General features: G+C 43.8%; 1 protein-coding gene across 1 annotated transcript in view; it reads right to left on the bottom strand.

Annotated features, from left to right (window-relative positions):
- Positions 1-23,435, bottom strand: part of LOC126194930 (uncharacterized) — a 538,570-nt gene extending 515,135 nt beyond the window's left edge. The window contains exon 1 of the mRNA XM_049933312.1: positions 23,271-23,435. Coding sequence (XP_049789269.1) covers positions 23,271-23,325 — 55 coding nt within the window. The 5' untranslated portion in view covers positions 23,326-23,435. The remainder of the gene's footprint in view (positions 1-23,270) is intronic.
- Between the last annotated feature and the right edge of the window lie 1,078 nt (positions 23,436-24,513).

The following is a 24,513-nucleotide window of genomic DNA, read 5'->3' as shown; positions in this document are numbered from 1 at the left end:
ATGGAATGTATACAGTACAGAGAGAAAAGGTGTATCCAGAAAGGGAAAGACGGACAGCGACAGCTTGGAAGGAAGTGTTTAAGGGGATTGGCTGATAATGGAGAGTATCATGGAGAAGGATCATGAGACCTGCCTTCAACAGAGGGGAGATCAAATCGGATGGACTGAAAATGGGGGAGAACAAAGCAGTCATGGGGACGCAGCTTTGTTTCCTGAAGACAGAAGATGACCGGCGAGTAGGATCGTAAGAGGATCGACAATTCATCCCGATTGGCTCGAATGCGGCGGATATTCCAGTGGATAATGGACATAGGTTGAACAGAAAATGGAGGAATGTGACCAAGGTTGCCGTCAACGACTGCTCAGAGCTTGCGACCGACAGCATGGAATGGCTTTCAGCCGAAGGCAGAAGATCCTGATCCATAGGTTGTTCAGGAGCAGCTCCTGCCACCAGCGATCGGCCGGTTGATCAGCCGCCAGCAGTGCGCCTCGGCGACACAGAAGACGGCCGAGGGCGATTTCCGGCAGGTGGTGCTGTAGATGAGACACGCCTTGGCGGAGAAGGAGATGAACTGGGTTTCTTTGTAGCCTTCTTGGAAACATGATGTTTAGATGAAGGAGGAACCGATGGTTGTGAAGTTGGGGTACGTAAAAAATCTTCACGAGTATGCTCTTTTTTCGAAGTCTTGGTGTCTGAGTTTTGGGCTCGAGATTTAGCAGAACCCGATGAAGGGTGAGCCATAGAGTGGGCAGGCGAAAGTGGTGAGGTTGAACGGGCGATCTTTGCGCTGGCCGATCTGACGACCGTGGCACTAAAGGTGAGGTCGCAAGTCTGCGTGGCCGCCTCCTTTGTTGGCTGAGGAGAAGCAAGGACAGTGCTGTATTTTCCTGTCTGAGGCACGGTGGGCTGTCTACTGGCGAATAATTTTCGAGCAGCAAAGGTCAACACCTTTTCCTTCACTCTGATTTCCTGAATGAGCTTTTCGTCTTTAAAAATGGGGCAATCTCGAGAGGAAGCAGCGTGGTCACTCATACAGTTGATGCAACGAGGGGATGGAGGTGGACAAGCACCCTCATGGGCATCCTTGCCACACGTAACACAGTTGGCCGGATTGGAACAGGACTGGCTGGTGTGATTGAACCGCTGACACCGATAACAACGCGTAGGGTTTGGGACGTAAGGGCTAACGGAAATTATCTCATAGCCTGCTTTGATTTTCGACGGGAGTTGAACTTTGTCAAATGTCAAGAAGAGAGTGCGGGTTGGAATGATGTTCGTGTCAACCCTTTTCATAACTCTATGAACAGCTGTTACGCCCTGGTCAGACAGATAGTGCTGAATTTCCTCGTCAGACAATCCGTCGAGGGAGCGTGTATAAACGACTCCACGTGAGGAATTTAAAGTGCGGTGCGCTTCAACCCGGACAGGGAAAGTGTGGAGCAGTGAAGTACACAGCAATTTTTGTGCGTGGAGGGCACTGACTGTTTTTAACAACAAGGTTCTATTCCGTAATCTGGAACAAGACTTTACAGGACCTGAAATAGCGTCGACACCTTTCTGAATAATGAAAGGGTTGACCGTGGAGAAGTCGTGACCTTCGTCAGACTGAGAAACAACAAGGAACTGTGGCAACGATGGAAGAACTGTCTGTGGCTGAGACTCAGTGAACTTACGCTTGTGACCAGACATAGTGGAAGATGAGGAAACCATTGCAGAAGAAGCCCCCATGATTACCGGCGTCTCCGATGGCGCGCTCCTCCCTTGTGGGGGCCCTCTCTGAGGGCACTCCCGCCTTAGGTGATTGTTCACTCCTCAGGTCACACCTCCCGACAAACGGACGGAGGGACCAATCGGCACTTTCGGAAGGTATCAGCTCGGGTAATCACCCCTCCCTGGGCCTGGCCGTTACCAGGGTGTACGTACGTGTCCTATCTGTCTACCCGGGGCGGGGAATTACGCGTTACCCCGTCACCGGCTACGCACGAAAATGCGTGGGTCGGCCTTCAGACACGCACAGGGAGGAAGAAAGAGAAGAGGAAAAACAAAGAAAGGGAAAGGAAAGAAGAGAGGTCTCAAACGCCGCAGCAGAGAAAAGGGTAAAGAGAAGAGGTAAGGAAAAGAGAAGGACAAAGGAAGGATGAAGACATACAAGCAGAGAAGGCGAAGAATGCGTTACATTTACGAGCGTCCGTGTCCGGACGTAGGCACAAACCATACTCCCAGAGGGGGGAAAGAGAAGGAAAGAGCCAGAGGTGAGGGGAGGGGGGGCGAAGATGGGGGATAGGGAAGGATGCGGAAAAGGAAGGTATGCAGCCCGGAAAGGAAGGAGGGCCACATTAGGTCGGGGTCCCGTGTTCACTACGCACGTATCCACTAAAGAGTTGTGGACCCCCTGGGGGGAATTCCCTAGTGTGGCTGCTGCTAGTCTCTGACCAATGGTTTGAGTTGACACAGCATGTTGTAGGGAGCCCATCACTTCTTCTCGGATGGCAGTTCTCGGATGGCAGAAGATGGGGAGGTGTTGTGATGTGATTGCTGCACATAATCCCTTGTTAGGTTGACGCGAACTAGCTCTAGCCTCACGTCCTCTTGCAGTCCAACATCGGGCCACTGTCACATCTGAATGCCCCACAAAGCTTGATAAAGCTCGATTCCACCAGCCAGCTAGATGGAGACGCATAGTGAGAGACCTTTCAAACCTTGTGATGAAGCTGTTAGCGCTATCTCACCCAAGTCCGCAGCGTCTCTGTGTTCTCCACAGTGGTCATTCAACATGTGATGCTGTTCACGCCCGCTACACACCGTAACAGGTCTCGTAACAAAACTAACCACGAGTAACACTAATGCACTCTAGTGGCCATTCCAACTGTCTCAGAGAATTGGAATTCTAATCACTTGTATACCTGCAGAATGTGCGCACGTGTACGAAGTTTCAGTGACATCCAAACGTGTATTGGAAGCATGTCTGAATGAACAGACGCTACTACAATCTGCATCTGTAAGGAACAGAAGAAATATATTCGCAACTGTGATAGCCGGAGTGGTTCGCAGTCGGCTTACGGCGGCCGTGCTGTGCGCTGCAGTCTGCTGCTGCTCCGCAGGGTAAGTCAAAGCGCCTGTTGCATTAGTAGCAGCACGATTTTGGGAATATTGATAGATTCATATTAGAAGCAGAAATGAGTCAGCCTAATAGAAGAGACACGTTTAAATTTGTGTTTGTCCAGAACGTTCAGCGATCGAATTCCTTTGAAATTGAGACATGGCTAAAGAAAGCTGTGAAAATTTCTCCTGATGATATTCCACCTTTCAGTTGTGAGTAGTACAGTGTACGTGACGCTTAAAAACATGGAATTATGTGAGCAAATTGTAGAATTCAGTGGTGAAACATTTAAGTACAAACATCATGATGACCATATTAGCGAAGATTATAACGATGCAGGATGTGGGATTAGGACTGTTCGAAACTTTGGGCTATCTTTTGAACTCATTTTTGGACAGCTCAATTCAGTAATAGTAATACATAATTTTGCATAAGAATTGGTCTCGCGCTGTCCTGAATGGAATCAGGCAATCGCGAGTAGATTTATACAAAACATACCATAATACGTCAATATTTGTGCTTATCTTGCTGCCATAGTAAACACTGCATCAACTCGACATGGCATGGACTGAACAAGTCGTTGCAAGTTCCCTGCTGAAATACTGAGTCATGCTGCTTCTATAGCTGTCCTTAATTGCGAAAGTGTTGCTGGCGCAGGATTTAGTGCACGAACTGAACTCTCGGTTATGTCCCATGAATGTTCGATGGTTTCACGTTGGGCGATCATGGCCGTCATATCATTCACTCTCATTGTAGAGCGCGTTCTTCAAACCAATCGCAAACAATTGTGGCCCTGTGACATGGCGTATTGTCATCCAAAAATATTCCATCGTTGTATGGGAACAAGAAGTCGATGAATGGCTGCAAATAGTCTTCAAGTAGTAGCCGAACATAATCATTTTCAGTCCATGATCGATTCAATTGGACCAGAGGACCCAATCAATTCCACGTAAACACTGCCAACATCAATATGGAGCCACCACCAATTTGCACACTGCCTTTTTGACGGATTCATGGCTTCGTGGGGTCCAATCGACACTCGAACCCTACCATCAACTCTTACCAAAATTGGGACTCATTGAGCAGAGCACGTTTTTCCAGTCGTCTAGGGTCCATCCGATATGTTCAGCTGTCCAGGAGAGTCGCTTCAGGCGATGTCGTGCTAGCAACAAAGGCACTCGCAGTTTCGTCTGCAGCAATAGGCCATTAACGCCAAATTTCGCCGCACTGCCCTAATGTGTGCGTTCTTCGTACGTCCCACATTGATTTCTGCGTTTATTTAATGCAGTGTTGTTTGTTTGTTACTACTGAAAGCCGCTGCTCTCGGTCGTTAAGTGAAGGCCGTGATAACGCCTGCAATGAGGTATTCTTGGCACACTCTTTGCACTGTGGATCTCGGAATATTCTGAAATGGAATGTCTCTTTCATACCTTTCCAACTATCAGTCTGCGTTAAAATCTGCTAATTTCCGTCACCCTTCCATTTAATACCTTGTGTACGCGGTACTATCACCATCTGTGTATGGGCATATCGCAATCCCATGGCTTTTTGCATTTCGGTGTATCATGGGCAGCCATGAACCTGCGCGTTGTGTGCCGCAACAGACCATGTGTCCTCGGAGTCTTTCGCGGCGGCATGTCTGAATAAAATCTTCTCGGTTTTCAAGCCGCAGCAATTCGAATAAATGCTCGAGTTTTTGAAGGCCATTTCCGCCATTGTCGTCTGGAGTAAAACCAGTCAGTGATTTTACTCCTGACGACGATGGCGGAGATGGTCATCGAAAACTCGAGCATTTTATGCGAATTGACTCGGCTTGAAAACCGAGAAGATTTCATTCACCTGCAGACCATATCCGCTCGCATTGTGTACATTACCGTGGCCCAGCTACCGGCAGGCGAAGCTGTGACACCCACACGATGTGAATGCTGCCTTTAACTTATGCAACCGTAGCCACTGGACAGAGCCATATGCCTCATGCTCTTGAATTCACCCAACATGACACTGCGCGCGACACTGAATTAATAATGGACGTCAGCGACTCGACAGCGACAACACGACCAAAGCGCCAAGAACGAGGACCTAATATAACTGATCAGACGGAACAAACCCCAGAATCTACTATAGTTCTTCAGGCGAGGCACACTCCAAAAAACGAGGAAACCAAGTCTCCACATCGCAATGGAAAGGACCGTTCCCAAAAATCAAATGTGGCAGCGAAAAATGCCGAAACCTCCTCAAGAGGCAGCCCTTCGAGAAAGAAAGAGCAGACTGGCTCACAAGGGTTCTGAATCAGCAACGCCTTTGCGAGAAAAAGCAAAACAAATCAGCAACAAGCGGCTCACAAGGGCTCTGAATCAGCAACGCTTTTGCGAGAAAAAGCAAAACAAATCAGCAACAAGCTACATGAAGAGCCACCCGGAAATTCGGTGTTGAGTATGCAAGCATCTGACTCTATGAAAGCCAAAACAAGTAAATCATGCCCCACGCCAGGAGACCATTTGCCACACGGAACATCGCAGCCGAGAAACAATTACGACACAGAGAAAGTACTTCCTGAGATTAGACATGCAGACAACGACACATAAAAAGTCAACCAACACAAAATCTGGGCAGATGAGTCGGACGTATATGAAGAAATGGCTAAAATTGCAGGAACGTGGCGGATCCCTGCCCAACACGATCCAGATCAACCGAACACGATGGACACCATTTTGCTAGAACAGACATCTGCAAAAGGATATGTCTCCGACAGCATTTCTTATGGCAAATATTAATAGTGACAATGAATAGGAGCCGATGAACGCAGCACAAGCATTCAAAATCGTCACGCTGGACGTTAATAAACCACGCTTCTCTTAGCATCTACAACACTTACGAGACTTCCTACCTGCAGCCAACGCTGATATACTGCTCTTACTCGAAGTAACAGACATTAGATTAGAGAAGATACATGGGAAGAACAGCATGACCTACCCTGGTACCGGTATACAGAAGTGGGAACTGTCGTTGTCGTTCTCACGAATGGTTGAATATTCACGGTACAAAAGTTTTTGGTGCAAAAAAAAAAAAAAAAAAAAGGCTGAGTTTTATTTTAACTGTGTCAGAGGTTTGTTGACATTGGACGCACGAGTAATAGTGAATTATACAAGGGTTCACAAAATGAAAGCAAAGATTTTAGCTCTGAAACAGCAGCAGGTGGCAGGTTTTAAAATACGGGCGAGAGTGCGGAATGTGTGAGAATAACTGAGGAGACAGAAAAATATTGAGAGAAATTAAGTTAAATGATAGAACAACTTTTACGAAACAGAGTTAAATGAAGGACGTCGTTTATAAATAAATCTCAGAACTAATGTCCAACATACCTTTCGACAACGTGTGACAAGCTCTCTGTAGGAACATACAAGGCAGTATTAGTGCAGACGAAACGGAAAATCTCACTGATGAGTTAGAGGAGACGAGCTTATAGAAGCAATGGCACGGCGCGGCGTCCTGAAAATAAATCTCCAGGACCTGATGGCACCCCGTTAGAATTCTACCAGGTTTTCTGGCCTCAAATGAAAAGCAAGTTGCTATACATGTTCATTGTGCTCATAAACGGAATTTCCTGAAGAATATTAGTCCAGTAAACAAAGGCACAGAAAACTTGCGCCAAATCACATTGCTCAGCATCGGTTACAAGACCATGGCCAGCGTTTTAGCAAGAAAAACGAAAATAGTAATGAACTCCATCACCGGTCCTTATTAAACATGTGTAGGAAAAGACAGAAAGATCCATCAGTATATATGCGAATATGTGGACCCGATATCAACCGCAGAAGTCTGCCGCATAAAATGTGCATTAGAGTCATTAGAGTTCGAGAAGGTGTTTCATGGAGCAGGTCATCTGTACCTTCTCAAAATCATGGAAGTAGTGGGATTCCTTCCACTATTCATACGTATTTCCCAACAAATATCAGAAAAGAATAGAGCACAAATAATGATTAAAGGACAGCAAAGGAAGGCTACTGAGATAACAGCCGTACGGCAGTGCTGCCCCATATCAATGGCCCTATTCGCAATTGACACAGAACCTCCCACGTCGACATTCACGTTTCAACTGCAAGGACTGCATATAAATGGCAAGAAAACAGTTCGCAACACTTACGCAGAAGTTGTGGGCGTCCTGGCCACTGATGAAGATGAAGTGGCGCAATCTTTTCAGATTGTACACACACTTGAACTTGCATCTGGTGCCAAGCCAAATAAAGGAAGTCAGGCGTCATGGACGCAAGCAGAGGGATACGCTTGCAAAATCAGAGACAGCTAACGAAAGTGCCCAAATTGAAATGTTTAGGTATTGAATTTAGAACCAACATCCGACACAACATTGTTGCTAATTACAAAATACTACTTACAAGCATACGAGCGTCTGTACAAGCAAACAGTTTGAGGCAACTCGATGAGATACAGAAAACTACCCTCGTATACATACACATAACATCTAAGTTTAACTATGTTGCACAAGCCTTGACGAAGCCCTCAGAACCAGCAAAAAGTGTTACGTCGCCAAAGCTATATTTTCTAAGTGAAGTTCGACACGCCAACATTCCTCACGACGAATGGAGGATTTAACTTCATCGATGTCAATTACAAGTTACGAGCGTTACACGTGTGTCGAACGCACAAGCAGTGGGAAAAGTCGCCAGACATCTTGACGGCCCACTTGCCGAGAGAATTTGCTCCTGCTAGCCTGCAACCGTGTACAGGTGTACACCATATTCCTAACGATCTTTTCATCATAAGAAAAAAAATATGCTCTGCAATATCTGCAACCCACATGGCAGAATGGATGGTCCATATTTCTTTGACAGTGCTGTGAATCACATTACATATTTCACCATGTAACATGACTGGCTTATTTCACATCTGCAAGAGCACAGAATGCTTGGCTGTGTATGGTTCCATCAAGTGGAGCAGCAATCCATTATGCTATTGACTTTAGAGAATGTCTCATTCAGGTATTTCCTGAGAAATGAGTTGAACATGGTTCTGTCTATTTGCCTGCACCTGTGGAGTGGACATCCCAAAGTCCTGAACTGTTATCTTAAACAATGCCTTATAGTGTTTCATTAAACAGAAGGTTGCTGCCACACTTTACAGTTGACAAATGTAAGGATGCTGTTCAAAGTGCATTTTTTGCCATCAAGCCAGTAATGTTGAAGAAAATCTCACATTGTACATAGACGATTATCATAAATATGTATGTGTGTATGTCTGGGATCTCTGCCCAAACCACCGGATCGACTTCAACCAAATATAGCACAAAAGCAGCAGGCCTCAAGACTATCAGTACTTTGGGGTACCTTCTAGCTCCAATATGACTGAAGATGCAAGTAGAAACGTGTTTTCCAGCACCTGGTGTATGTAGACTGCCCTGCATAGCAGGCACGTTATTTGGGAACAACAATGAGCTGCCAAATCAAACTGCTTCGCAGGGCAACCCACATGTCAGGAGTAAGAAACAGTTGTCTTGGCCATGGCATGTAGGCTGCCCAGCACAAAAGGTGTGTTGCGTTGTAGTAGTATCAGTCTGCTTTGCATGACAGCCTGTATCTCAGGGGCAATGATTTTCAAGTTCCTGATGTGTAGCCTGACCTGCATGACAAATGTGTTGTGAGAGTAGTATTGACCCGCACTATTCCACTGTGTTACAGGGGCTATATGTGCTGATGAGCACAGCTGGAGACCAGTTGAGATGGATAAACAAGAGGATGAGCAGAGTGAGGGGGGAAGGAGGAAATGGACAGACAGTGGGCAGGTGAACAAGGGAGAGACAGAGTTAGAGAAATAGAGGGGGTGGAGGATATGGTCAAGGGAGAAAGATGTGGTCAGCTAGAGGGTAGACAAAATGGACAAAAAGAGAGGGAGGATCAGATGAAGAGTCAGAGTGAGAAGGAGGAGGAGACAGAGGTGGGAGGATGAGGTGGACAGACCTAGAGAGGAAGAGGTCGAAACTGAGAAGGGGAGGAGGATATGAGTTCAATAAATATGTTGAACGCATATGTTAGTGAAGCTGTGGGGAAAAGGCTAGATAATAATAGCCACAGTAGCTTAAAGTTGTCGACTGCCACGATCCCCCATTAATACAATGCGACCACCTGTGAACATGTGGACAGGTAACGGTGTTTTGCGATTACTCTGTAGCAGAGGTGTCTGTGAAGAAGAGAAGAGCTGAGAGGACAGTGGTGACGACGAGATGGAAAAACCCCGACCAGAGAACCGGCGCAGGAGAGAGTTGAAGGGCGCTGGGTACTCGGCATTGGGCAGCGGACTTCCCTGGGCACAAGCGACACGAATGCCAGGCGACGACCCGCGGCAGCGGACACAGGTCCCGCGCAGACAATGCACGCAGCGCACCTCAAGGTCGCCGGCTGTCCGCCCGCTACGGCCGGCTTTATTTCGCCACGGGTACGCTGCACTCCGCTGAGTCACGGCGGAATGCGTCACGCACTACACCGCTCTCGGACGTTTAGCTGTTCCGTCCGTTTATTTGCAGCCCGGGATAATAACTCACGCCGGCCAGTTGTGTACCAGACGTAAAAACATGCCGTCGAGAGCCCGTCCACTGCGGACCGTGTTGTGCCTCCAGTAACAAGCTTGGCGTTCACGTGATTCGCCTTTAAATTTTTACAAAAACTTACTACATTGTGTTGTGTTGTATTTTTATTAGTTCTGTTGTCCACAGAAGCAGCTTACGCATAAGACAATGGACTAGTCTTTGCATGTACAGGTGAAAGTGATTTTTGTGCATACATATTTAAGAGGGATAGGACGTCAAAAATTAAAAAAATAGGTTTTTCAAAAATATGCTTATTTTGTAGCGCACATCTTCCTGAATAATTTGATGCATAAAACATATATATCTGAGGAGTTATAAGGTACGTAATTTGGTCGTAAGCGTATGAAGGTGCAGCGCCACGCCCCTCTGCACAACATTCTTCTGTCATACCTAAGTGTATTTCGCTCTGTAGAATTCGAATGTAATATTTGTGCCAAAGATAGTCATACGTGAAACAAAGGACTATCGATATCGATACTTTCCCTGCTCCTACATGCAAATGCATTGTTTTGATCGCTGATTTTGTTTGTTCTATGTTTTGAAAGGCGTGCAGTGTGGTGCTGTGATCTTCGACACAATTTTCATTTTGCTGTGTTGTTTTGTGTTCGTTTGGCAATAAGAAGGAACACAGGGGACTCGAAAAACATGAAGTAAGCAGTTTGAGCCTTATACTTCCACAAAATGTCCATAGACAATAACTATCCACAACTTATGCCCAAAAGGAAGTGAATCATATTGTGGCTACCAAAGGTCAATTGCTGGTGGTGAAGAATATCATCATAGGAATTCTCTACCAACTGCTGTAATGGAAGCCATCAAACCTATATTCAGGGACCTTGCAAATGAAAACTTACTGAAGAAATGCCTTCATGGTGGTACCCAAAACCCAATGACAGTTTTAACCAATGTGTATGGGAAAGATGGCCAAAAACCGTTTTTGTGTGAAGAAATGCACTTGCTATTGGTGTTTATGATGCAGTTTCATGTTTTAATGACGGTGTGCAAAGCAGGAAATGTGTATTAGAGAAAATGGGAATTAAGCCCGGAGTGAACCATATCAAAGCTTTGTATGCGATAGAAAGCGTGTAGTGAAAGCAGATAAATCATTTTTCGAGGTCATAAAATCAAGAAGAGTGCATCAAGGGATGTGAAGAGGAAGGAAACTGATATTGAAAACGGAACAGTACCTGCTTATGGTGCTGGACAGTTCTAAAACTTTGCCAAATACAAGCAGAAACTTTAACGGCCATTTTCCGCAAAACACAATTTCTGTACTTAGGTACATGTAGCATCCAAAATAAATATCCTATTACTATCAAAATTGGTATGCTTATTAAACACAAACTCCTTAATGCAAAACTCTAGAATTTTCCAAATCTATTAAAAATTGTGGTAAAAATTGTGATAATTAACTATAAAATTTGCGTTTTTTCTAAACATGAAGTTTAAAATGTAATAACTTAGTCATTTATTCATAAACTAAATAAATTCTAGAGTTTCATACCCCTTTAAGAATGATTTGTATGCTGCGAAAAATTCATTGAAGAATCTCTCTTACTTATTAAGAAAAGTGTACCTAAAGCAATTAATGCAGCCAATGGTAACGGAAAAAATGATCGAATTTCACATATAAAACAAATTGCTTTTGTTACGTTTTTCAATATCCACTGTAAATGTAATAACTTAGTCATTTATTCATAAATTAAATAAATTCTAGAGTTTCTTTAAGAATGATTTGTATGCTGTGAAAAATTCATTGAAGAATCTCTCTTACTTATTAAGAAAAGTGTACCTAAAGCAATTAATGCAGCCAATGGTAACGGAAAAAATGATCGAATTTCACATATAAAACAAATTGCTTTTGTTATGTTTTTCAATATCCACTGCTATCAGTGTGAATCCTGAATACTTCTTGGTCATGCTGACTAATTTTTATGAATTTATTTGTAAAAGTACAGACAGTGGAAATTAAAATGTCCTGTGGTGCCTCTCCTGCTATAAGTCGGCTCGTTTGACGTCCTACCCCCCTTAAATTACAAATAAACTGGGCCAAAACTTGGTTGTTGATTTTAAAAAATAATAAAAAATTATGCTTTAAAAGCAAGTAAAGTTCACTTCATAATGTTATGCACCATTTATATTTTACTGTTAGAATGTTTACTTAAAAGTAATTATGAAAAAAATAATTTCAAAAACCTTATACATAGAGTGTTTGAAAAATAATTGCCAGAAACCAGACGACTTCTAAACATAATTAAAACAGCACTGAACAAAACTGGAAAAGGTATTAAAGTAGAGAAAACATATTTTACTTTCAAAGTAAGTATAACACAACATCTTCCATAAGGTTACAGAATTTCTCTGTGTTTTCCTTGCTGAACCAAGAGCCCTGCTACAGCATGTTCCTATAGACTCTCCTTTTGAGAGTTTGGTTTTGTGATGTTTAAGAAAAGGACTAACTCACTTTTTCACGGCAACTTCGTCTTTGAAAGGGTGTTAATTATATTTCTCTGCGTCAGTTGCAGTTACAATCGAGAAAAATCCGTTAATGTGGAAAGGCGATCTATGGCGACGTCATTACCAAACACGTCCAAACAGGATCAACGTGCGGTTATTCATTTGTTGGCTGCCGAAGGACCAATACCGGTAGACATCCATCGGAGAGTGGAGAAGGGTTCCGCTGCTTCATGATAACACACATCCCCGTATCCCAAATGTTGCAGTGCAGAAGTCACGACAAATCAAGTGGGAGACACTCCAGCACCCACCATATAGTCCTGATCCCTTAAAAAAAGGCTTCAAACGGTTGACAATTCTTGTCGGACGATAATGTACAGCAGGCAGTTAAGGACTTCTTCACGTGGCAGAACACTGTGGGGCCCGAAAACGACGAGGCACTCTATAAGATTAGAAACAGAACGTTGAATAAGAAACACGATGGGAAAGGTCCTCTACGAAGGAAAAATAACGGTCTGACATTCCCAAATATAGGCGGAAACGACTGAAATAGTGTTCCTCACACACTCACATATCCAAACTCCGCAGACATGTTTTCACAATCGTAGTGGTACTTGAAATGCTGATAATGGTGAGCGCACACTTCGATTTTACACCGCGTAAATTACAACTTTGCCAAAGTTCTCAGAGTGTGTTACTACTATAGTTGTTAATTCGACTGTACGAGATGTAAATTTCAATTTTTCACACGAATGGTTTCAAATGATATACAGGGTGATTCAAAAAGAATACCAAAACTTTAAAAATGTGTATTTAATGAAAGAAACATAATATAACCTTCTGTTATACATCATTACAAAGAGTATTTAAAAAGTTTTTTTTCACTCAAAAACAAGTTCAGAGATGTTCAATATGGCCCCCTCCAGACACTCGAGCAATATCAACCCGATACTCCAACTCGTTCCACACTCTCTGTAGCATATCAGGCGTAACAGTTTGGATAGCTGCTGTTATTTCTCGTTTCAAATCATCAATGGTGGCTGGGAGAGGTGGCCGAAACACCATATCCTTAACATACCCCCATAAGAAAAAATCGCAGGGGGTAAGATCAGGGCTTCTTGGAGGCCAGTGATGAAGTGCTCTGTCACAGGCTGCCTGGCGGCCGATCCATCGCCTCGGGTAGTTGACGTTCAGGTAGTTACGGACAGATAAGTGCCAATCAGGTGGCGCTCCATCCTGCTGAAATATGAATTGTTGTGCTTCTTGTTCGAGCTGAGGGAACAGCCAATTCTCTAACATCTCCAGATACTGTAGTCCAGTTACAGTAGCACCTTCGAAGAAAAAGGGACCAAAAACTTTATTGGCTGAAATACCAACGTTTAATACACCACCTATCAGGAGGTTTAACACCATACTTCGTTCGAAATGCACGCTGAACAACTGTCGTCGATTCACTTCTGCCGTACTCAATAACACAAAAAGCTTTCTGTTAAGCGGTCGCCATCTTAGCATCAACTGACGCTGACGCCTAGTCAACAGCGCCTCAAGCGAACAAATGTACAACTAAATGAAACTTTATAGCTCCCTTAATTCGCCGACAGATAGTGCTTAGCTCTGCCTTTTGTCGTTGCAGAGTTTTAAATTCCTAAAGTTGTGGTATTCTTTTTGAATCACCCTGTATTTCTGTGTACTGTAATTTCTTGTACATTACGTTAGAGAAATGTCCTAGGCACGGACCTGAACGAGAAATTATTATGCTCCAACATTTTGTATATTTTATCACTGTGTTATTAAAATGATAGGCATTTGTATAAATGAAAAGTGAAGGTTGACGGCAGGTTCTTATATTGGGGTAGTTAGTGCCCGCAACAAACAGAGAAGCCCTCCCCAGCCGCCGCACCCCAAGAATAAACCAAACCCTCCGGATCCATGCCTGCTTCTGGCTAATACGAGTCCAGTGCCTTTAAGTAGTCCGCCAGCTTCGTCCGTATCCCTAGGGCTCTACTCACCTTCACTTGACGCCGCCGCTCTCTCGCTTTACTCCTCGCATCTAAAATTTGGATCATTGTTTGCACTCCCTATAACCTGTTAAGCTGGGGGGAATCGGTCCACAGACGGCAGGAAGAGAAAGCTCTTTTTTTTTTTTGTTACGATTTGTCTTATTGCTTACAATTCTTACGATACTTCGCCAACGAAATTGTTAAGTAAGTCACTATGCTGTTTCTCGTACATTAAGAAAGAGCACGGCAACAGTAATAAACTGAGAAAACAGAAAACTAAATTTCAGTATGATGTTTCCGCAGCAGTGCTACACAAACTTCCGATATGTAAACCAATGGTACTGGAAGGCAGTGTTCTGTATGTAGTGTATAGCCGACGCTTTTCTAGGATTGGGGGTGGATATGGGAGACAGAGGGACTACATACAGCCATAAATATATGTGCACCAAAACTAGTTTTCTGGTTTGATGCTGACCGCTACAATTTCCCCTCGTTACAACTGCATCTGCGTCCAGCGTCCTCAATTATTTGCTGTATTTATTTCTATCTGTGTCTTACGTCACAATTTTTTGCCTGCCACGCTTCTCTGTAGGACCATGGAAGATATTCCTTGATATCTTAATTCACGTCCCATCATCCTGCCCTTCCTTTTAGTTAGTATACAACTCTTATAGGCTACATCGTAGTGGTTCGGCACATTAAAGTACTAATTGTTGATAACTAAGTTTTCTAGCTTCGAAAGAAAATTTTGTATGCAAAAACTAATGAATCCATGTGTGCTGCTGGCTCCTGAAGAGAAAGAAATTAATTACATAGTGTAAAACAAATACCAAGCTGCGCACGACTCACAGTGACAACCAAATCATCGACTTTACTCTGCATACCAATAAAAAAATATACTTTCACATATTTAAGTTTGGATATTTTTTGTCTGGGACATAGACTATGTGGCGAATTATAGCTGGACACCTGTTGTGGATAATAATATGTGGCGTGTCCAACCCTCGGCTTTATGATGGCTTGAAGTCTGTTGGGGACGCTTTCAGCTAACTGACTGAACGTTTTTGGACAAATGGCAGTCTGTTCTTCCCTAAGAGACAAAACGATAGAGGATGGTGATGTCGGAGGCTGAGGGCTCAAACGAAGTCGACGTTGTAACTCATCCCAAGGTGTTCCATTGGATTCAGGTTGGGACTCTGGGTAGGCCAGTACATTTCAAGAATTTTTACTATACATAAATTACAGATGCTGTTTTATTACAGCGTGCATTGTCATGCTGATACAGACAACTGTAGTCTCTGAACTGTTCCTCTTACGCAATGCTGTAAAATTTATGAAGTCCTTCTGCATTAAGCGTCTTATTACGCGAAAAAAAGGGGAACACACCATAATCACGAAAAACATGCCCGTACCGTAACATAATCTAACCATACTGTTCTGTCAGCACAGCTAATGGTGCACGTAACGTTTCCAGGCATTCGCCGAACCCAAACTCTTTCACAGGATTGCCACAGGGAACTGCGTGACTCATCAGTTCTAATCACTCGTTTCCAGTCTTCCACTATCCAGTGCCGTCGCTCTTTGTATCACCTCAACCGCCACTCAACATTGTCTTACACAAATGTGTAGCATGAGGAGTTGTTTAGCCACTTTACTCCGTTCTCTTTAACTTCCTACGCCCAATATAGTAAACTAATCTTGTCAGTAAGTGAAGCAAAACAGAGGGAGAGTATGTATATCTTTGAATTTTATTATAAATGGCATGTGAAAACTACAGTGGTATCACTCTGCTCAAAATTTGTTATAAGATCTTGTCAAACTGTCTTCTACATCGAATCCAACCGTTGGCAGACACCATTACTGGAGAATATCAAGGAGGATTTCGTCACGGGAGATCTACTATCAACCAAATCTTTGTCCTACGTCAGATCGTAGAGAAAATGTGGGAGTTTGGCCAACAACTGCGAATGCTGTTTGTTGACTTCAGAAAAGCATGTGACTGCTTTAATCGGGCAAGTACGCAGCGGTGTCTGGAAGAGTTCGGTTTTGAAAAGAAACTAGTAAGCCTCACGAAGGCCTGCCTAATGGATACTACAGCAAAGGTAAAAATTGGAAATAAGGTGTCTCAAACATTCAAAATAAAAACGGCAGGGCGATGGACTATTACGTGTTCTTTTCAATCTCGCGTTAGAGAAGGTAATGCGAGAGATGTCATTTAACGAAACAGGAGTCCAGACCGGGGATGTGAACGTCAATTACCTCGGATATGCCGATGACATAATGCTACTATCTGGGTCGCAAGAAGAATTGGGGGAAATGGCTGATATTCCGGAAACAGCGAGGAAAATTGTACTTCGAATCAATGGTGAGAAGACGGAATACATGGTTCTACACCGTAGACACACTGAAACTGAAGAACAACTTCCACCCTTACAGACAACTGAAGGTTCTTATCGTCACGTCAACGAGCTCAAATATGTGGGCGCAGTATTCAGAGATGAACCATCCAGTAAAATGGAAATACAGGGAAGACTTCAGGCAGGTAATCGCCTTAATGCTCTCCTCAAAACCAGAAGTTTGTCAAGACATTTCAAAAATAAACATCTATAAAACACTCCTACAGCCAGTAGTACTACATGGATGTGCCACCTGGAGTACAACCAAGCAAGATCTGAACAGACTGATGATATTTGAAAGGAAAGTCCTTCGGAAGATTTGTGGACCAGTTTACGATAATGAGAGTGAAAAATGGAAAGTCACAATACAGAGTTGTATGATATTTACAAAGAGCCAAACGTCGTGGCTACAATGAAGGCACGACGGTTGCAATGGGCAGGGCATGTTGCTGGAATGCAGGACAATCGATGCCCGAAAACTGTACTCAACACCAAGCCAACCGGTCGAAGGCCCCTAGGAAGACCTAGAACACGATGGAGTGCGTATCCAAAGACCTTCAGAGAGTGGGACTGCTGGAAGGATGGCAGAAAGAAGCCGAAGACAGGCTGAAGTGGTCCATTGGGTTCAAATGGCTCTGAGCACTATGGGACTTAACATCGGAGGTCAACAGTCCCCTACACTTAGAACTATGTAAACTTAACTAAGGACATTGCACACATCCATACCCGAGGCAGGATTCGAACCTGCGACCGTAGCAGCCGCGCGATTCCGGACTGAAGCGCCTAGAACCGCTCCGTCACAGCGGCCGGCGGTCCAGTAGGACTGATCGCGTAAAGTAAGTAGTAATTTATTATAAAACAAACGAGACACACTTGGTTCCCTTCTCTGTACCCATTTCTTCTCTTATATAGAGACATGTAAGGTCGCCATTTTATCACTATGTAATTTTAGAATAATAATGATCATAATTAATTCTGAATTTCTTGTTGTCTCATTGTGAAAATACCGTAGTCGTTACTAATCATTTTGTGTTTTATGTTTCAGAAACTTAATTACGTTAGAAGCGATCAGTTTGACGATGTGTCGGTCACGCGGCATTATATGCAAACAATGAGGTGCCAAAAGTTATGTGTTAGCTCCTGATATCGGGTCGGACCTCCTTTTCCCCAGCGTAGGGCAGTAACTCGACGTGGCGTAGAATAAACGAGTCATCGAAAGTCCCCTGTAGGAAGATTGACCCATGCTGTCTGCATAGCTGTCCATAACTGCAAAAGTGCTACCGGTACAGGATTTTGTGTACGAACAAACCCCTCGATCACGTCCGATGAATGTTCGGCGTCATTTATGTCGCGCCTTCTGGACGGCTAAATCGTCAGCTCGAACCAACTGCGGACAGTTGTGGCCCGATGACATGGCGCATTGTCATGAAGTCCATGTTTGGCTGTAAATAGTCTCCAAGTAGCCGAAAATAACCATTTACAGTCAATGATCGGTTCAGTTGGACCAGAGGACCGAATTTATGAGATATAAACACGGCCCACACCATTATTAAACCACCACCAGCTGGCACAGTGTCTTGTTGACAACTTAGGTCCGTGACTTCGTGGGGTCTTCAAATGGTTCAAATGGCTCTGACCACTATGGCACTTAACATCTGAGGCCATCAGTCCCCTAGAACTTAGAACTACTTAAACCTAACTAAGCTAAGGACATCACACGCATCCATGCCCGATTCGAACCTGCAACCGTAGCGATCGTGCGGTTCCAGACTGAAGCGCCTACAACCGCTCGGCCACTCCAGCCGGCTCTTGTGGTCTCCGAGACACTCAAAACCTTCCATCAGCTCTTACTAACTGAAATCGGGTCTCAGATGAGCTGGTCAGGGTTTTCCCACTAGTCTAGGGTCCAACCGAAATGCTCACGGGCCCGGAAAATGCGCTGTAGGCGATGTCGTCCTGCTAGCAAAGGCACTCGCGTCGATCGTCAGCTGCCACAGTCTACTAACGGATACGTTCTTCGTACCCCCCACAGTGATTTCTCCAGTTATTTCACGCAGTGGTGCTTGTATCTTAGCACTGACAACTCTACGAAAACGACACTTCTCGGTTTTTAAGTGGAGGCCGTCGGCCACAGCGTTGCCTGTGGTGAGAGGTAATGCCTGAAATTTGGTATTCTCTTGACACTGTGGATCACATAGTATTGAATTCCCTAAGGATTTCTGAAATGAAATGTCCCATGCGCTTAACTTCAGCTACGAGCTCCGCCAATGCACTGCCCTCTTATACCTTGGATACGCCATGTTACTGCCATCTGTATATGCGCAAATCGCTATCCCACGACTTTTGTCGCCTCAGTGTATTTGCACATTTTCAAGTCGAATCTGGAGGCAAAATTGGTTTAAATACGAAGTTCGTTTGTTCTTGGTCAAATACATTTTACTACTTATTATCAAGGTCCTTCGGCGCCAGAGTTATCTTCTCTCCCACGACGATATCTGCGCCTAATATAACCACAAAACACAATATTAAAGGTAAAAGAGCATATGCTGGTTCAGTGTGGAGTTTTACTTAAATATGACATAAATTTAAGTTTTTACATGACAGTATTCGACTCTCGCCGTGGCCTTTACGATGTATCTCACCCCAAGAACGATTAGTTTTCGGATGCACAGCGCAGTCTCGAATCCTTTTTTGTTGTGCAGTTTGAGGGATGCATTACAACTGTCATCATGCTAGCTGAACTTTTGACAGGACTTTGGAACCGAGGAGTTATTCCTACTGCTGATTTCATGCGAATTTTTTCCATCAATCCTCCACAGTGCTCACCAGCCCTGTCCTCTGTGCACGAGGTTTTCCTCGTGTTGGTTTAGATGTGGTTGTCGCTTCGTATTTCCACTTCACGGTCACAACAGTGGACTTGGGCTCCTTAAGAAGTCTGGAAATGCCCCTGGTGGCTTTGTTGCTCTGGTAACATCCGGTGACAGATTTATGTTCGAAGTCACTGATTTCTCCTGAGCGACCCATCCTGCCGTTGTTACTGTTTCTCTCCTGAATCCTTTTACACTGGCGGGTCCGCCTCTCGTGAGGCCTAGTGGTGAATTCCGCATTGCATAGGGGAGTCCGGGTACTTTTGATCAGTGTACTGTCCCGGAATTAAACCAATAATGGCCACCATCCCTCGGTTCGGAACAAGGTTTTAGGGAGGTTTCCATTGGCTGCAAGATTGTTTCGCAGGAATGGAAATTACCTTTCAAATATCCCAATAGAGACTCACTATGCTCCACTAAGCTCGCCTGGTATTTGGACTAGAAGCTTCTGGCTCTACCAATCCTAGAGATTGCGAACTAGTAATAAAATTAAAAATTTATTAGGTTTACAACTTTGCTTCCGCCGCTTTGCAATAAACGGAAGTAGCGGCAAGTGCGGTTCAGGTGGTTGGTCATAGGTGTAATACAATGAGCTTAGGCATCTGTAAACATAGTGCCATAAAAATATTAGTCGATTGGTGATTGCATCATAAGGCTGTTCTCGATTAAATATGTCACGTACGTACCCATTTCTCGCCATTTGCGGGAAGTTTTAATTTTCTGCTTTAACATGAAGAAATCTGCGGCTGTGGCTCTTAAAATGCTGCGTAAGACCAATGGCGAGGGAATTATCAATGGAAGAACGTGCAGAGAATGTTTTCAACGCCTAAAGAACGATGATTTTGATATCGAAGACCGGCATGGCGGTGGAAGACAGAACGTTTTCGTAGCTATTGAAACAGAAAAAGACAGTTACAGGACATCATTATCGAAAGCAACTGATGCGTTCGAGCCCAGCACTGAAACACAAACGGCCACAATACAGCGATAGACACGTAAAGGGAATTTTGCAGCAGGTCAGTGCTCGACCCCATGTCGCAAACCCCGTCGAAATATACATGGAAACGTTGAAATGAGAAGTCCTATTCCTCCCGCCGTATTCTCCATACGTTGTTCTCTCTGACTACCACCTTTTTCGGTCAGTGGCATACAGTCTGGCTGACCAGCACTTCCGATCATATGAACAAGTGAAAAATTGAATCGATTCATGGATCCTCACAAAAGACGCCCAGTTCTTCCACCACGAGATTCGTATGCTATCCGAAGGATGGGAGAATCTTGTGGCCAGCGATGCGCAATACTATGAATCATAATTTTTTTGTAAGTTTTTCACAATAAGGCCGCGAACTTCGAGAAAAAACGGTGGAAGCAAAGTTGTAGACCTAGTAGGAAACTGTAAGCAGGTTTCAGCGCACAGGAAACCTCTCTCTCGCCCGCGTGCAATCCAGAAATTTAGGAAATATTTCCGTCTCAAATTAAAGAAAAATCTGTCATCTTTAGACCTGCCAAATATTTACTACTGTCACGTAGCCCAAGAACAACAACAAACAGTGAAAACGCCAAACGATTTGAGCTAGCTAGTAATGGTTGCACAAGAATGTGAGCATTATTGGGTTGTCTAATCACATCAGTCCTTCCTCTGCCCAGTTAGGCTGGTTGCGACCAGATAGCTACGTGATTTTCACACGACCTTTTTACTTCCTAGTTACTGGTGTCCTCACATATCTAAACCTTTTGTCATCTCGTTCTCCATTTCATCCATGCGACTGTGGAGCAAATTACTGTCTAACCTGCGTTTTGTCGAAAACCTCTCCGCATTTACGATGACAAAGCTTTGTTGTCATTGGCGTACCTTCCCTCTGAAAATAGCCCACCTGTTTACTATCTATCCAACTGCGGATTAATATCTCTGCCACATTGTAAACTACCACCTTTAGTACGTATCTGTTTCTGTACTTTCTCCTTCCATCTCATTCGTTTCTCATTCTTCCTTTGATCAGTAAACTTACCCTCACTGATTCCTTCTGTGCTGCTGGCACATTTTTCTGTTCTACGTCTACGTACATACTCCGCTAACCACCGTATGGTGCATGGCGGAGGGTATCTTGTACCACTATTAGTCATTCCCGTTCCTGCTCCACTCATGAAAACAACGTCGCCTTTCCTCCAGGGTTCCCATTTGGGTTTACGGAGCATCTCCGTAATGCAGAAGTGCCGATCGAGCCTATCGGTAACAAATCTTACGGCTTGCCTCTGAATTGTTTCGATGACTTCATTTGATCCGACGTGGTGGACATTCCAAATACTCGAGCACTACTCGAAGTTGGGTCACACTAGCGTACTATTTTCCGTCTCCTTTACAGATGAGCTACACTTCCCTAAAAACCTCCCAGTAAACCGAAGTCGACCAATCACCTTCCCTACTACCGGCCTGCCAGTCAAATTTCAAATAACATTCGAGAAGAACGTAGTGAGGAAATTGCTTAATGTAAGACCAATATTTCTTAAATTTCTTGCATTTGTAACTATATAATTTTAATTTTTATTGTTATAACATGCTCACGTACTACACAATTGTAATGTTGACTCACAAGGACGTCTACTCAGCTGCAAGAGAGTGCCTTAGCCCCTGCTCTTGCAAGGTGAAATAAATGCATAAATAAATAAAACTATTTCCGATGCTTCAGGTGTACAAAATATTGGTTAATGTCCATGGATTTCCGGCAAGGTGATTTAATTGCAGAACAGCAACTTGTGTCAACCAGTTCAATATAGAACAGCCAAACTTGCAAGATTCATTTCTTTATTTAACTGAACATTTTCAAATCATCCTGCAAGATGGAAAGTTAAAATACTAATTTATCCAATAAACTGTTACAAAAATTGCTGGGTGCAATAAGAAGATACAGAACATATCGTGCCAGGATATACGTACCAGCCAGACAGACCATTATTTTCCGAAATAGCATATAAACCATATCAAGATTATACTTGCATGTATAACAAAGTCAAGTTTAATCGTGTACATTGACAGAACAAATATATTATAACTAAGTCTACTTTCTAATCTGCCACAAAGAACCCTCACTTAGGGGTCGCCCTATCAGGTTGTAAGGAATGTCTTTATTGCAACTTCCAATCATCAAGGATGAAACAATTAGTACGATAAAAATGCAAGTCAACTGCAATAGTTAAGCTCTTCCAACTCTGTAATAAAGACATTCCCTACATCTTGAAAGGGCGCCCCCTGCGTGAGGTTTCCTTTTGGCAGCGATGGAAGTAGACTATCAGTGATGTGTTTGTTCTTTCATTGTTCATATTTAAACTTGACTTTGTTGTACATGTATGTATAATCTTGTCAGGGTTATATACCATTTCGGAAAATTTTGCTATTTCTATCTTCTTACATCCACTCAGTAATTTCTGTAAAAGTTTATTGGATAAACTGCTATTTTAACTTTCCGCCTTGAAGAATGAGTTGAAAGGGGGTTCAGGCAACCCGAAAATAGTCATCAATTAAATAAAAAAGTAAATCTTGCAACTTTGACTGTTTCTATATCAGATTGGTTAATGTCTGAGTGAATTTACATTTTTGCTATGTGCTGAGCTTTGTACAGATCTAGACACAGATAGACATTCACTGAATTAAAGAAAATACACATTATTTGTGTTTTTGTACCGGTCTCACTTTCAACTATCAAGCCGACAACGAAAAGTAAACACGTGATCGAAAGGCTGAGTAAATGATGCATGGGAGATCAACGTAGGTCGAGAATAATGAGCTGTTATCCACTCTGCAATCTTGTCAAAGACCGGCAATTAAGGAGCAGGTGACAGGTGTTGGTACTCACCAACAAGCCTGGAGGTAACTGCGGTGTTTCCCTGTGAGGACTCTACAAGCTCCATGGGTGATGTGGGTCTTTGAGTGTGGACGCGCGGGAGTGACCTGACGGTTGCGATGTCGCTACGGGCGGCTAGCTTCTGAGGAAAGGAACAGCACGGCGTCTGATTTGCACGAGCGGCGGGCGTGTACTGACGAGGCGACAGCGTCCCGGCCGTTGTCAGTCGCGACAGGTCGGCGACGGTGGTGGGGGGTTCACGCGTCATCAGCAGCAGCGCATGCGCAGTACGGCCGCCGCGCGGAAGCTACCGTGCGCCGAAAGAGACCCCGACGGTTCTCGCAGACGGAATGCGATGCACCTGTGTGAAGCGTGTGGGAGGATAACTGGACGGAGATAAACGATCTTCAAGAACACGCAAAGCGTGCGGCGGATGCGCCCAATTAATTAATTCTCCGGACAAATTAGCTAAATTGGCTATGACGAAATACGTGCTATGTGTTTCGACGCTAAAAATTTCCGACAGCCTACGGACTTGACGCATCGGGAACTTTAAGCTATTGACAAACAATTCGTTCAAAACGCTATGTTGGGTTATCTGAGGTCAAATATAGTTACGAAATTACCGAGATGCGTGTTTAATTGTAATTGTGAACTAGGTTGTGCAGTGATCGAACATCATATCTCATTAGCTATTTTGTCAGCTGATACTACATCTACATGTACACACCATAAACCACTTTACGGTGGTGGTGGAGGGTACATCTGGTATACTAGTCTCTTCCCCCCCCCCCCTCCCCTTGTTCCATTTGCGAATGACGCGTTGGGAGAATGATTGTTGATGAAGCTCTATATGAACTCCAAAATACATAAAAACTGGAGTCGCAGTTTCGTGTCCTTCCGTATGTGCAAGCTAATCTCAGGAACTGCTGTAGGGAGTTTTATTCGGTTTTCACTTATATAGGAAGGTTTTTGTATATAATTTATAAATATTTTTAGCAAATTGTCTGAATTATGATGAAGTAGAGTTTAATTGCGAAAGCAGTGACGCAGTTGCCACATAGCGAGAAGGTCCTATAATTCGAGAGAGGAGGAATTACCTGAGACAGTAGAAAGCGTTGCAATGTGTGTTTGGTGTGGTGGTATAGTGGCAAAGAGACTAGGTGGACGTACATCGCCATTCTGTCATGCAGTGAAACATCTTGTAGTAACATCGGTAGAACATTACGTAGGAAATCAGCATACATTGCACCAT

This window comes from Schistocerca nitens, chromosome 7, assembly GCF_023898315.1.
Source record: "Schistocerca nitens isolate TAMUIC-IGC-003100 chromosome 7, iqSchNite1.1, whole genome shotgun sequence".
NCBI lineage: Eukaryota > Metazoa > Arthropoda > Insecta > Orthoptera > Acrididae > Schistocerca > Schistocerca nitens.
The sequence above is the reverse complement of the archived record's forward strand: the minus strand, read 5'-3'. Positions and strand labels throughout refer to the sequence as shown.